This window comes from Schistocerca piceifrons, chromosome 4 (assembly GCF_021461385.2).
Source record: "Schistocerca piceifrons isolate TAMUIC-IGC-003096 chromosome 4, iqSchPice1.1, whole genome shotgun sequence".
Classification (NCBI taxonomy): Eukaryota; Metazoa; Arthropoda; class Insecta; order Orthoptera; family Acrididae; genus Schistocerca; species Schistocerca piceifrons.
In genome coordinates this window covers 487,026,682-487,042,822 of record NC_060141.1, presented here as the reverse complement: position 1 = coordinate 487,042,822, position 16,141 = coordinate 487,026,682, and the positions used below count along the sequence as shown (strand labels likewise).

Genomic DNA, 16,141 nt, shown 5'->3' with positions numbered 1-16,141 from the left:
ACCGTGTCCACTGTTGCTGGTAACAATTATATGGTCTTCCATTATTCTGTCAGGTTCTTTGCTCTTCTCTATACAGTAGGCAACTTTGTATTACGAAAGAAGAGCTTTTATAGGAATCGTAGCTTGTTTACGAAAGTTTTTACTTTGTTCTGTCATTTCTTTTAACTTGTGGGAAAAGTATCATCGTGGTTTGCTTATCAAACTACAGTGATTTCGCTCCAAATGTTGTTTCATTTAATTAGAAGCGTGCCTGCAGCAGTTAGGACTTCTAAACAAGTGACACACCATGGTGATTATCTATTTCCAACAGTACTACATGTAAAACCGAAATTCAAGTAACTGTCCTCACACTTCCTACATTTTCGTCTATTCATGTCTTTAGAAATGCGTGATATATTTGAAAAATCGCGTTTTGCATTTACATTTAAAAATTTGTTCAAACTAACTAATCGGTCCACTCGATATCACTACAACCGTGTTGTTCCTTAACTCGCATCAGAAAGCAAATTCACCCAACCCTTATTTTTATGAGAACACCGCGACGCCCTTATTGTAGAGCCATCACTACGACCGCACACGTTGTTCAACTCACGTCGGAAAGCAAAGTCACCCAACCATTATTTTTTATGAGAACACCGCGTACCCTTATTGTAGAGCCGCGACATCCCTGGGACCCACGACGCATTCGATATAAGCAATTCACACAGTTCCCAATGACCATATCGAAGCCAAGAAGTTCTCTCTCCTGGACTGAAAAGAAGAACAGGTGGTATAACCTGCCTTTGGTGCAATCAGTTTTTTTTAATTAAATGAGCTTCGTATCTTTAAGCAAATAAAACTGTTACGAACGATTAAATCTTGTTTTATTAATTCGAGTACAACGTACCCACGTCACAGAACAAGTCGTTGTTGCGTTTTATGGTTCGAGAATCTCTACCTCCAAGAGAGTAGTTGTTTTGCCTCACTTTATAGGCAGCGTTTCAATATTACTGATGATTGACGACGTTTCACTGCTCACTGCGAGAGATACTGCGACTATATGTTTCACCACAAGTTTATTTTCTTCGCTGTCTCAGTTAAGAATATTACAAATGACGCCTAGTTCTCGGCCATTTAATGATCAATCTTCACATTTACAAATCAAAAATAAAAATAGCAATATGTACTATTTCAGTAAATAAACGTGAGGTGAAAAAGCTTAAAAAACTTTGAAATCATAATTTACCTAAGTCACTTTCCATTTATCTACTTACTGTTAGTTTTCATTTGCAAACATGAAAAAGGTCACTGAATGATCGACACAAGTCATCAATGTCATACATGCAATTGCGACTGTGAAATTTTATAGTGGACGAAGTTTGCCTCGACTGAAAAGTTTCTTTCATTAAAATGTTCTACCATATCGGTGAAAGGAACTGCCTGAGGCGAAACACATTTTGAAGTCTTTATCATTCCCGACGTCACAGTGCTTTATTTCTATAAAACGAAGACTATCTGAAAGACAGCGATTTTCTGCAGGTGATCTGCAGGTTTTAACGTTGTCCAGATGCCAACTGGAAAGTATAAAAACAGTTGCAACGAAAATGTTTCTCTGTGTAAGCTATTTGTGGGTTGTTTACAGACGAACGATAACAATTAAATAATGACCTGACTTCTTAGGAGATACGTACAACAAATTTTTGACACTTGCAAAACTATGAAGTATGCATGTGCCCGTATGAATTTTATACCATATGTATATCTCTGCCCGTATGAATTTTATACCATATGTATATCTCTCTAAGACATTTCCGAACGTTTTGAAGATATAATGAAAATTTGATTAGAGAAGCGATTGAGAACAATAACACAACAAGGAAAAAAATCTGAAATCTATTTTGGGAAGACATCACACACATCTCATCAATTCAGACGCTACAATAAAAATTGGCACAAGCTTTCCAAGATATTTTTCTAAATGACCCTATAATTCAATATATGGATAAAAAAACCAGATAGTTAATAAATAAAACAATGGCTTTCTGGAAAGTCATTCGAGGTTTGATGAAAGGAAAGGTGCCAAGAGGTGCCACAGATTTTAAACCTGTAATTGATCAGAAAATTAACAGCTTCAGATAATGTTGCTCTGCTCTTATACTGTACAATGTAAGACAACCACTTTATAATCACGTTTTCTCAAAACTGTAAATTCCACGGCAGTGTGATAAATTCGTTATACTGACGAGAGACATTTTGTCATGGGATTGAATCTTTCATGTGTGCTGAACAAGGAATCTTCAGATAATCTTGTATGTGTCGGATCGGGATTAGGATTCTTTTAAGTATAGTTCTCCAACACAGGTAATTTGCCAACCTGAGCGACACAATAGCATATTAAGCACACGGTCGATTTTTGTTTAAACGTCAGTTCAACGAAATAAATCGATGTAATAAAATTAAGCTTCCCTTGTTAAGACAAATCAGGTCACCACCTTTGTACAAGGCTATGACATTAACAGGAATATAGCTCCACAGCACACGTGCGACCTGAGTGAGTGAAACTTCTGCTCTGCTGTCTGAGGGGACGCGAAAACGGCAGGAGATGGGCCGGAAGCCCATTCTTTCCCCTTATGGCGTTGTCAGAACTCCTTGAAAAGTTACGTGTAACGATGATACCAAGAGGACATACTTTTCTTCTCAGCGGAGATCGCGTTACGATGGTCATCTGTGACAAGCTACAACTATGTGCCGAAAGATGTAACGAACTCTGCTACAAAGGGTTTATAAGCTGTGGACGAGCGCTACTGACAAGTTGAATCTTGTAATCGGTTCGTGAGACGTGCCCGGTCCTCGCAGGAAATATTTCGTTGGCTCCGAGTGTGCCTGGATGACGTCATCGGCAGGGTATTGCCTGCAAACATCCGCGTTCTAATCTCTGTGGTACACAGTTTTAATTTTCCACAAACATTCTAACGATGATTCCTATGAATGTCACAACACGACGTCCTTAGGGCATAATGTTCCATTAATAAGAAGGTTACTTTTTACTGTGGTACACACAACGCTAGGTGTTTTTCGTAATATGTCGGCATTATCTATTGCTATGCGACAGAAGTACAGGCAGATAACATCTCACGTTTGTTGTAGGCCTGTAAACTGCACCCCAGTGGCAACAACAGAATAAGGAAATCACACTGGTTCCTGTCCACTTCGCAACGCATGAGTCAGAAGATTAATGAATGGGTGCTAACATCGCAGCTACTCTGCGGGCACGCTAGTGAAGTTGGCGAGGCTAACGTCACCTCTACTGCTCTGGAAAAAGCCGAATTTGATGTAATGCGAACAGCTGACCTGTTAAAACTGATAGAAAGTGTAACGGTATTAATTCGATGCAAAGTAAACTACCAGTACTTTTAGTGGCATGCATTTTGGGAAGTGTCAGGTGAAAACAGTACGTCATTATATCTTATCTAATTGTTGAACTCCAGGAAACAATACAGGACCTTAATCCTTCATAATTTTACCAGAAATGTGTTGCCTGTGCCTCATAAAACACAACATGAGAAAGCAATTTTACAGGGTAACATATAATTAAAACTTAGTTTCAGTTTATATTGAGATATGTGTAAACTGCATATACTTATATAACTTTATTACTTTCAAAAATATAACTACGCTCAAAGTTACAAATGATTCTCGGTGTCAGTGCCCTACTTTGGGAAACTATGTCAATGCCATTTACTCGTGGGGAAAAGTATCCAACAAGTATATCGAGACTCATTCTAAACCACAGAAATTCGAAGTGCATTCGTACTACTTCATCCATTATACTATACTGATCAAAGTTAGGTACTTTTTTTTAGCTTAACTATCAAAGCTACCTCCCCCCCCCCCCCCCCCCAAATCCAGCTTCCCATATTTAAATTCCAAATTAAATGTACCAGTAAATTCTGTCTTCCATCTACACCTATCTTCAGAGAAATCGCCAATACGCCGTGTCGCCAGTTCTAGTAGTATTTCATACCTCGTTTGTTTTGAATGCACACCAATCACTGGAAGAATAAAAGGGAGACTTGTCATAGAAAATACGCATTTCACAATCGGATCCACTCTCTGGAAATACAGCAAACACGTCGTTACTCGTACTATTTTTCACATTCCTGTAAAAATTCCACTAGCCAGAGAAAACTTCTTGCCTTACAATACGTAACAAGCTTAATTACTACTTAATTACTACAGAGATTATTTAGAAAATCACAGCACCCAGCCACTTTGTTTATGGGTTTATTTATGCCGAGAAGTGTTTTGGGGTTACGTCGACCTTCAAACGGCGTAATATATATTCGTCAATATAACATTGTTATCGACTGCATTTTTAATGACGTATCTGCCTTTTGTTCTGGAATCTGTAGCTCCTTTTGCTGCTTTTATAAGCATGCACAAACAGTTTTAGATTCACTGATGCACTGAAGCAGCGCAACATACTTGAAAGTTATATAACGGTCCATACCGCTCTTATACCACACAGACATTTAGATCGTAACTGGCACTACTCGCACTAATTTCAAGCCCCAATTTGTCAGTATTTGGCACTAAAGTGTTCAGAATGGAGGAGGCCGAAACGGCATGCACGATCGAACAGGCTAAAGCTACTACTTATAAGGGACAACAGGAACGGTAGGATTCAATTTTGGATGGCTACTACGCAAACCAGAAAACAGACAGGTCTACTTTGCAAATAACTGACGGGTTATGTGTCGCACTTTAGTAAACTTTGCCAAAGTAAGTTACAAGTGAAAAAAAGACCTTCTCAATAATTATGTAAGGAGATTTTCTTCACTTACAAATCTAAATCACAGTAATCAAGAACGCATTCACACTGTTCCCGCAAATGTCCAACAGATGTCGGATACAACACCCTTCTTCAAAGAAATCCCTCACACGCAAGATTTGTCGTTCGTTGAAGTTACTTTTCGTACTGCAACATTTTAACACACGCACACTCGTCACTGGAAGAAACAAGGGAGACTCATTATCGACACTGTATATACTGAAACTGGGCTCTCTGCAAGTAACTGCCAACGTATCCCACCTCGAACTGTTTTTCACATTTCCGTCAGAGTTTAAACGAAACTCCACGCTCGATACTGTCTTCCGAACGTAAGCCCATAACAGATGTTCGAAAGTTATCAAAATCCGAACACAACTTCGATAACATAAACGATGAGATCGTGTCTTGTCACTCCTCACACAAATTTTACGCCACACTTCGTATTTTACGCTACAGGGTTTGAATGAAGGTATGATCGAATAGTGCGGAACAACTACTTGTGAAGGACAACGAGGATGGCAGCATTTGGTGTCAGCTGGTCACCGGCAGAGCACCCCGCAGCTGGCGCGTCACTTACGGCGACAGCCCGCTCCCTCCCCGCGGAGGCGCGCCCAGTGGGGGCAGTCCGGCGCAGACGGCGGCCGTCGCTCCCGCCGAACACCATCGCCGCGACTGCCACCGCACCGGGTCCGCCTCTCCTCTCCCCACGTCGTCAAGCCTTCAGTCTTCCGCGGAACTACCACCGGCTTGTGGGAGCCTCCCACGGCACGAAACCTGTGCGCGACGCGCAAGACTCGCGAAGCCGTATTATGCAACGCGACGAGAAGTCACGGCAGGAAGCTCGCTAGTCCTTCAGTTCTCTGAAAACCGACAGGGAAGCCGCCAAGGCGAAATAACACTCTCTACGAGAAATGGCTGACACGCCTGGGGCGCAGCATAGGAACGCGTCCACTGTTCAGAGCGGCTCGGCAGTTTTTAAAAAAACAGCCTCTTCAAATCACTGTGCGGTAGAGGATGCTTCCCACTGTAACACTTGCTAGATTTTCTTCCTGATCCAATTGCGAATAGAGCGCGAGAAGAATGACTGGTTCAGTGCCTCCGCGAGTGATATGATATATTAGTCAATTCTCGTCTTCGCGGTAAATATGGAAACAGTTGAAGCCGAAGAATACCTCTAAAATCTTAATTACTATGGGATCTTGAGGCACAGTCAGTAGGCATTAAGGACATAATTGGTGTCTATCTTCAAGAGGCTGCCAATTCACATTTTTCACTTCCGTGACGCTCGAGTCAAAACAAATCTGTGGCCATTTGCGCCGCCCCTCTTTGTATACGTTCGAATCTTCTGTTAGTCCTATCTGGTATGGTTCCCATACATTTGAGCGACACTCTAGGACAGTTTTTCCTAGTATCCTGCCAACTAAACGAACTCGGGCACCTGCTTTATCTACGACTGAGCGTACGTTATCATCTCACATCCCTGCAAATTGTTACAGCCAGATATTTGTACGAGTCGATTGATTCCAATCGTGCACTTTTCTGCATTTTTTGAAGCGCACAATTTTATGTTTCTGAAGATTTAAAACAAGTCGATGATCTTTGTAACACTGAAACCTTATCAAGATCTAACTGCATGTTTATGCAGGTTTTTTTCAGAAGTACTTTATTACAGACAGTTGTGAAAAAAAAGTCTGAGGTTATAATTAATACAGTCTGGGACGTCATTAACATACGACAGGAACAACGAGGGCTTTAAACACACTTCGCTGGGGCTTCTTCCACTCCTGTAGACGACTATCCATCCAAAATAATTTGCTGCGCCCTTCCTTCCAAGAAATCCAATCCAGTCGCATATTTTGTTTAATATCTGATACTTTTAAAAAATAAATGTTGGTGTGGTACCAAGTCAAAAGCTTTTCAAAAGTCAAGAAGTACTACATTCACCTGATAGCCTCAATCCTCGTCTTTGAGGATCAACTCTGAAAAACGCGTGAGTTACCTTCCGCATTATCATTGTTGTCGTAATCTATGTTGGCTGGCATGGAGCACGTCATTCTGTTCAAGATACATTACTATGTTTGGGCACATAATATTTTATGGATTCTACAACAGATTGAGGTCAATGAGAATGGACGGTAATTTTGAGGATCACTTTTACCATCCTTCTTGTTAACTGGTATCACCTGCGATTTCTTCCATTCACTGGGCGCATGTTGTTTCTTCCACACGCCATGACTTTGTAACGCACCTACAGTTATTCACTGTCCTATTCTCGTCAATCGCTCATTTACTGTCTTGTCGTTAAATAGGGGTGGTAAACGAGGCGGATCTAGCAGTCAAGAAGACTTGCACAATGCCTACGTCTTCTTTAGCTCACAGTTGAATCAGAGGGTGATTTTCTATATTCAAATGCAACACTGTGCACCTACTTTTCTATGTAGTTCTGTGGGTAAGTTCCAGATTCCAAGTCCAAATCTTGTATCTTCTACAGTGATGGAAGATGGTGGGGAGGTGGAAACGTTTGCTGCTATGACTTAAGCAGTGGAAAATAAACGTTATATTTTACCTTTTTATTTATGTACCCAAAAAGCTGTACCTTCTGTTTCCCAATTTAACTGAGCTATCAATTTCGAAACTGTAAGGCTCCATCCTCAGATAAAACAATGCCAGAATTCACCAACAGCATATTCACAACAAATCTATCTGAACATGAGGAAACTTTCATCCACCCATCAATCAACAGGTATGAAAACATCTCACCTGATATTACAATCAATATTTGCAGAAATAAAGTCTGTTCATGCAAAATATTAATCTTGGGAGCATGCTATGGATATTCTGATGCTGCAGGCACATTTCAAATGCTCCAGTTAAAAGAGAATGCTTCACGAGTTAAGAATCGAGGGTAATACTGAATAACGTTAGCATTCAAATGCATGTTTGAGGGACCTGATAACTGAATACTAGTTTCCACTAAATGGTGATTCTCAAAACATACTGAAATGGAAAGAACTATACAGATATCCTCATCCATTACATACTACTAGGACTAAAAAGAACTGCTGCTGGGGCTCTCTGGAATTCACATGGAAGATTCATAGAACACTATTCCTACACCAGGACATGGCTACTAACAGACACAGTGATGGCATCTTATCATGTTAGATAGGTCACATAAGACGATTGATTTGAAAACACCATTCTTTACAATACAAAGCAATGTGTGCTGGAGGTGGAATGTCCTTGCATTTGTCAAACATATGGAGTGAAATTCCTAGCCATTATACGATGATTTAGAAACTATAACTTGACTCGGAATCCCAGTGCAAATTAAACTTTCTCACATACACGAAGTGTTAGCAGAGATGACAGGAATGACAGAAAACACGAAAAAATCAAAGGACCAATTGGGGGTTAAATCTTAAACCTCTGGATTTTTAATCTGATGCATTTTTGTTACTGAATGACAACTTTTTAACAGCTATAAACTGTGCACCAAATTTAATCAATACCTGATGGAACACAATGCTCAAAGAATAAAGTTACAAACAATATCCATATACACTGATTTTACTGATTACATGCTGTCTGTCCCCTGACAAAATCTGACTAATCACAATTAGGCTTTAGAAATTACATACCCTCTAAATAAAATAGACATAAATATAAATCAAGCTGCTTTACATGAACTGAAAAAAAGAGTTTTGTAGGGTATATACTACATTTACTGTTTATCAGGTACCTTTTTTGTAACAAAATTGTATTACACAACAACTATATGTTAGTGAATTTCTTTCTTCCTGCCCAAAAGTTCAGCACTAGTTCTGCTTTTCTTCTTTAATGAAGCCTTTAAAGGTCTCAGTACTGTACTTGCACAATGATCTGTGGGAGATATTGATTTTCTAATTGCTTTCGTAAACCATTCACTATTCTAGTACAATTCTTTTTAGCATTACAGTTGCAATGGCCACCTACAACCTCTCGGTATCATTATTTTGCAACGTCCTCCCAAATTGTTCTGGTTGTTTTTTAATCTCTTTCCTTCCACTGAGGGGGTTCCACTGACGTACAGATACACTATTTTAAAGACTGCATCATAGTGACTAGGTTTAGTTTGTCTCAAGATGAGTTTCTTCACATAGAGATGGTACATTCTCCCACATGCAACACAACTATTGCCTTATATGATGTTTATTTAGCTTTTTTATAACTATAGAACCACTCAAAAAGTATTTAACATTCTTTCAATACTACCATATGTTGCCGTCCTTTGAAATGCGACTGATTTGACAATTGCATAAATGTATTTCTTTTTATTAAATGTAATATCCAGCTTTTTCTGCCTGTTCTTTTACTAGCTTTACCTGTTCAACTGGCATTTCATGTTTCGTGACAGAATTGTCAAATCACAAACCCCATTCTTTGTGCCTCTAATATGGACTTAATTCGGTAATCAACTCGTGCAAAGTTCATTTTACCATTCACAGATTATCTTTTCTAATATACAATTAAATACAATTGGTGATTGTCCCCTGCCCGCATGGAGTCTACGTTTCAATTAAAATCCTTCAGAGATTTCTCTCATTAATCTGATCTTGGAATAAATGTGTTAGGTACTGTATAATTATATTGCTTTGCCAAAATTTCAAGCAAAACTACCTACCATCACTCCTTGACATTTATGCTGTGATCAAATCTTAGCCAGCATTTTCATTATTCGTAGGTTGAGTGACAAACCAAGCTCTTCCCATATTCGTGGCAAAGTCTTTGTCTGTCAATTCAAAAGGATGTCATGACCATTTGTTACTGGTTTCCTCATAGCCAAAAAGCTCTTTGAAGTAATTAGCTGGGACAAAACAGACCTTTTTATTACCCTATGATTTCTTACTTTGTGGCTGATAGCCATTAAAGTGCTTCTTGAATGTGCTGTAGGTTTTTCTTCAGTGTGTGCAACATCTAGTTACTGAGCACGTCACAACATACTTTGTACTGTTCTTAATGCCTTTAATTTAGTTAGAGACTTGGTTTATTTTGATGTGGCGAAGACTTGTTTTTGTTGAATTTTGTTGTGCTTCCTCATAAAATTCCAGTTTACCAGCTGCTTTATCAACATACCAAGCTTTCTACAAGCTTGTGATCATCTGAATATCATTTCAAGTATCCTTCTCTCTCTCTCTCTCTCTCTCTCTCTCTCTCTCTCTCTCTCTCTCTCTCTCTCTCTCTCTCTCTCTGACAAAAACGGCACTGAAAATAGGCTTAATCTTGTAAATGTTAATTCAGATACACTTGCATCTCAGCATCCATTTCTTATTCCATGGAAGAAGCTCCTTCATGCACTTCGGCATTAATAACAGCGTTCGTGTTCCGCTTCAAGATCAAAATTGAAATTCACTTAGGCCTAAGTCTACATTTTTCCTTGGATGCCTTTAAATACATGTACATATGCTTAATATCAAAAGTTTCACATTATCCTACAAGACTTTTTACCAATCACATGTGCTATTGTGTGCCCGATGGTAGCAAACTATTTTTCAATACACACAATGCTATCAGCAAAAATATATTCGATATTACAGTTATGGGTTTTTTAGGTTCACTTTCTATCCAGTCCCAGACCAATCAAATCAACTTCTTTAAGGACTTGGTCTTTTCTATTTATGGGTTCATGTGTACTGGAGTGTATCTTTTGTTGGTCTCCTTCAGAATCTCAAAGGAGTTCCCTCTCATGAGGAACTGAAATCTGCAGTAGAATAAGTTATGACCGGTAATCATAAAGTTTTAATTATCACTTTAAAAATATAAAGTTATATCATTATTTTTTGTTTGCTGGAGCTCCATGTCTGCCCTGGTACACCTAGAAAGCCACATGCCACAGTACCACAGCCAACTGCCCAATAATAATAATAATAATAATAATAATAATAATAATAAGTCACATCCTACTGAAAAGGTGGAGTATTGAGCAGTAATTTGATTCTTGCATCTGAAGGGGACAACTATCCATGCTGAGTTGATGGAAGTATACAGCAGTAATGCACTGTCATATGTTATAATGGTTAGGTGGTCCAGGAACTTCCAGTGTGGTCAAACATGCCTGAATGATGAAAAACATAGAAGCAAATCGAATCTCTGTGAAGAACTAGGAATCTGTAGTGTAGGTCCTGGTGCTCAAATGCGGAGAATCACAATAGATGCAAAACTGGGAAAAGCGAAAGTCAGTCGTGGATCACTTTTCAACACATGGCACTACAGGGTTCCCAAATTGCTTGCACCCATTCAAACAGCATGCCAAATTGAGGCAGCAATGGAAATGTTGCAACTATGTCAGACCAATCTAGATGATTTCTTTCGTGGCCTAATCACCATGGATGAATTCTGAGTGTATCACTATGATCTCAAGGCACAGGAGCAAAGCAATCAGTAGAAACATGTCAATTCACCATCACTAATACAGGCAAATCCCAGCCACTGGGCAAAGCGATGTTGAGTATTTTTTAGGACCACCATGGTGTGACACTAACAGATTATGCCTGTAAGGAGCTAAGTGTCACAGAAATAAACTAACAAAATCTTCTGATGAGGTTACAGAATGCCATCAAGACAAAACACCATGGGAAGTTGTCCAAGGACGTTTTCTAGCTCCATAACAGCACCCTAGCTCATTCTGCACAAGACCCAGTCACTTGCTGCTGCTTCTTTGCCCTATTAAATTTTGCCTAGTCTTTCGCACTCTTCTGATATGCCACTCAATGTAAAAAAAGAGAAAAAAAGAGCCGAGCTGTTGCAGATTTATTCAAATTTTCTACCTGGGCATACCTTTATGTATTCTGTAGCTATTTATCTAACCAGTCAAAACATTCACATATGTACTGCCTAACAAAATGTATTTTAGATTTCATGACAATAAAACTCTGTAAAAGCTTATCACTCACTGTGAGTCTGACTACCTGGATCAATGCAAAAAGACAATGCCTTACAAGCGGAATGAAATCACCAATATGGTGAGACAAGACTCTGCAACAATATTTTATGAATCCTAGGTATGTGTTCTCACCATCATGCAGCTAACTTGATTGGAAGGATCACATGTGAAATCACAAATTTCCTCTTAGACACAATTTATTTTGATACGACTTTCACTGTCATCTGTCTCAAGTCAATCTAACAACATGACAATTATCATCATTTCAATTTTGGAGTAAATGTGGTACAAACAATGTGCTACTAAGCTGTGTAAGGTCAGTAATGATTAATAAAGCACAACAATAATAATTTTTTGAATGCGCGGTGATGCAAGTCACAGGTACGTAACAATATCATCACTACACGATCGTACACAGGTGCAAAGCAGGGTTTCTGTGTACAATGGGCACAATGTTTCATCATACAGCCTCACTGCCATTATCAGGTGAGCTTATGAACTTGGCCAGGCACGTAGTATAATCCTTCAACCCCCACCCATTATGACTGCGCAGTGGAGATGTATTACACTCTTCTTAACAGTACAATGCATGAATTCCCATGCCTACTTAATGTCAACACCACAGTCATAGCTAATCAGATAGTCCCTTGTTAATATCTACAAGAATTCTGTAATGAAAAGGTCTCAGTAGTTTGATGTCTGTGTCAAAATCTTAGAGTGGTTCTTATCCACCATGCTGGGAAAAAATTAAGAGCCACAATATTGTCATAATTTCTAAATTATTTTCCAAAAAATTGTCCTGATGACCTATTAGGATGTCATTGTACTGCTAATATAGCCACTCAATATCTATGTATTGACAGTAAAGTCAAATTTTCCTCCTGTATCATAACAATAAATTAGAGGTCAATGATTACTGATGTCTGCAGACATTTGAAAATTTGAATATTTGCTGGTGACATGATAATATGCTTTTCAAATAAGATCACCTTTTAGCAATAGTGTATGTGATTAATACCATAAAAACAAAATGTCTGCTTCGGATGATGTAACAGGGGCAGGCACAGCCAATATAGCTATGAGAGACCTTCAAAAGGGATAAGAATTTTGATTGAGTTCAGTGTCAGTTTACACTGAAACATTTTGACGATCAATTATTTGTGATAGCAATTTTGCTGTCTAACTATGCTGCTGACACTGATTTTGAAAATTTCCACGGTCTGACAGAAGGTGCTAAGTGAAAATGACTGTGCAACTCATATGGCCAATAGCAGATTCCATGCCTAGAAGGAAAGGAGAAATCCAATTAAAAATCTACCCAACAGTTGATGATTGGATGTTGGGTAACACAGAAGGGTCACTGCAGCTGCTAACAAATGTTCAACTGAGGCAAGCCCTGTACATGCCCAGCTCCTACAGGCTACCTGACATAGCTGGTAATCCACATCACCATGCCATTGTTGACTGTAATAGCACTGATCTAACTTGCCATTACAGTGTGTCCAAGGCTTCTCCTCCCCCCCCCCACCCCCCCCCCCAACACACACACACAACAGTTATCAACATATAACAATTTTATTTCAGCTAGGAGACCTCATCAAAATTCCTCCCTTCACAAAGTGAACAAGTTATGTGAAGTCGACATTAACAAAAAAGTAAAACTCATGGCAACACAGAGAAATGAAACATAGTGATTTCGAAGCAGTCCTGCTGAAATTTGTCCTGCAATGATGACTGCAGGCATAAATAGTGACTGTTGTGATTGCTTTTTGCCAGTCTCACTGTTGGTTGATATAAAGGAAAAAAATCATTACAGTATGAAAGAGCTGTAACAAATGTGTGTGAAGAGGCTGCATGCAGATCTGCGATTTGTGGGGTAAAAAGTATTTTGTTTAGCCCGGACCAGAGGCCATTTCTTAACGTCTTTGTCAACAACAACACCACACACACACACACACACACACACACACACACACCTGCAGTCTTAGGCAACTGAAACCACACTGCAAGCAGCAACACCAGTGCATAATGGGACCAGTGCATAATGGGAATGGCAACTGGGTGGGGGTAAGGAGGAGGCTGGGGTGGGGAGGTGGAGAGATACTATAGTAGGAGTGGTGGACAGTGAAGTGCTGCAGGTTAGATGGAGGGCAGGGCAGAGGTGGGAAAGGGGGAAGTAGTGCAAAGAAGAGAAATAAAGAGACTGGGTGTGGTGGTGGAATGACAGCTGTGTAGTGCTGGAATGGAAACAGGGAAGGGGCTGAATGGGTGAGGACAGTGACTAACGAGGGTTGAGGCCAGGAGGGTTACAGGAACATAGGATGTATTGCAGGGAAAGTTTCCACCTGCACAATTCGGAAAAGCTGGTGTTGGTGGGAAGGATCCATATCCACCAACACAAGCTTTTCTGAATTGAGCAGGTGGGAACTTTCCATGCAATACCTTCATTAGTCACTGTCATCAACCATCCAGGCACTTCCCTGTACCCATTCCAGCACTACACAGCTGTCATTCCACCACCATACCCAGTCTTTTTATTTCTCTCCTTTCCACCCCCCTCCACCTTTCCCACCTCTCCCCTGCCCTCCGTCTAACCTATACTTCACTGTCCGCCACCCCCACCATACTATCCCTACACCTCCATACCCCAGCCTCCTCCTTACCCCCACCCAGCCACCACTCCCATCATGCATTGGTGCTGCTGCTCGCAGAGTGTTTTCAGTTGCTTGAGACTGCAGTCTTGTGTGTGAGTTGCAGTTGCAGTTGCACGTGTGTGTGTGTGTGTGTGTGTGTGTGTGTGTGTGTGTGTGTGTGTGTGTGTCTGTCTGTCTTTGCATGCACACATGTGTGTATCTACTGCTGACAAAGGTGTTTATCGCCAAAAGTTTTAATGGTGAGTAGTAACTTTTCTTCTCATAATATTGTTACATTCTATCCTGGATTTCCCATTGTTTGAAACTGGGGATGGAGGAGATTAGTGTTTAACATTCCAACAAAAACAAGGTCTTTAGAGATAGAGCACAAGCTTGTATTAGGGATGGATGGAGAAGTAAATTGACCATGCCCTTTCAAAGGGCCATCCTGGCATTTGTCTTAAACAATTTAGGGAAATCACGGAAAACCTAAATCTAGATGGCTGGAAACGGTTTAAACCATCCCCTCAAAACCACTGAGCTACCTCACTTGGTGACAAACTGGAGCTGGTGTCCAGGAAAATTGTGCAAATCGATTAATTCTTTTTACAAAAGATTCTAACTGGGCTGAAATTAATGCTCTGTTAATGGCGTCATTTGTATGTGCACTATTCACTTTTTACATACAAAAACAATCACCTTTAAATAACTCTTGAATGGATCAAGACTGGTGGTTCAAATTTGGTCCACCAGTGTATTGGACCTTTGTCTAAGATAATTTTTAACCATTTGAAGGATAAAAAATTCTTGCTTGGTTTGGATTTTGTGTGCAAAAAAATACATTTTTCTTGGTAGTTTCTAAAGTGTGCCAGTTCTATGTTTTAAACTTGCATGAATCGGTTCAGACTTCGCATGAAGGTGGATAAATGGATAAAGTCAAAACAAAATTTTGTTATCGAACAAGTTGTATCCATTACCAAGTTAAGGTAGTTTAAAGTTGAGCTAAATGTAGCATGTAAAATATATTCTTACATGAACTTAATGCAAGGAAATGGTTTTAAATGAATTAAATAAATAAAAAATGCATTCTTTGAATAAAATTGAAAACTTGCTTTCAGAAATCTAGCTTCATTTGAATTTTACATGGAAAAATGTGTTTTTCTGAGAGGTTTTTATGCGTGCCACATCTATGTTTCAAACTTGTGTGAACTGGTTCAAATTTTAGCCGAGCTATGGCAGACTACCGTCAAAATTATGGGAGAGTGACAGTTGGGAACCAAAAAAATGCTGCTGTCACTGCACAAGAAAAGGCAAATATGTTTTCGGCAATGTTAGGGATGTAAAAGAAAGTAACTAGCTTTTAAACTTATCTGACAGCTTAAAAGGCAGCTAAATCAAAACAACTTAGTTGCACTTTTTTACGAGTTAATTCTACTTCCCCAGCGGAATGAGCCCTCTTCGCTGCAAGATATTGACATGGCTGCATCTTGGAATTTATAGGTTGAAGTCCCTGGTCTTGTGCCCAAAATCCAGAAGATTCACCAATGATATATAATAGCATATGGCCACATGGCTGATGAGCATACATGTAATAGCTAAAAAAGTTTTTCTGGGCATGTATTAAAAGTGTGAATATGTCAAGATGTTTTGATTTAAATGTCTTTGAAGCTGCCAGATAAGTCGAAAAGCTAGTACCCTCCTTTTACATCCCTATCTCTGCCCAGGACATATTCACCCTTCTTATCAACGATAGGAGCACTTCATTCTGGCTGCAAA

At 39.6% G+C, this 16,141-nt stretch overlaps 1 protein-coding gene across 4 annotated transcripts in view; it reads right to left on the bottom strand.

Annotated features, from left to right (window-relative positions):
- Window positions 1-16,141, bottom strand: part of LOC124794789 (serine/threonine-protein kinase N) — a 317,306-nt gene that overhangs the window by 278,615 nt on the left and 22,550 nt on the right. For 2 of the 4 annotated variants that reach the window (XM_047258434.1, XM_047258437.1), the window contains exon 1: window positions 5,388-5,502. The exons of the other annotated variants lie outside the window; for them this stretch is intronic. In XM_047258434.1, coding sequence (XP_047114390.1) covers window positions 5,388-5,474 — 87 coding nt within the window. In that variant the 5' untranslated portion in view covers window positions 5,475-5,502. Of the gene's footprint in view, window positions 1-5,387; window positions 5,503-16,141 lie in introns of those variants that run through there. 4 annotated transcript variants of the gene reach the window in all.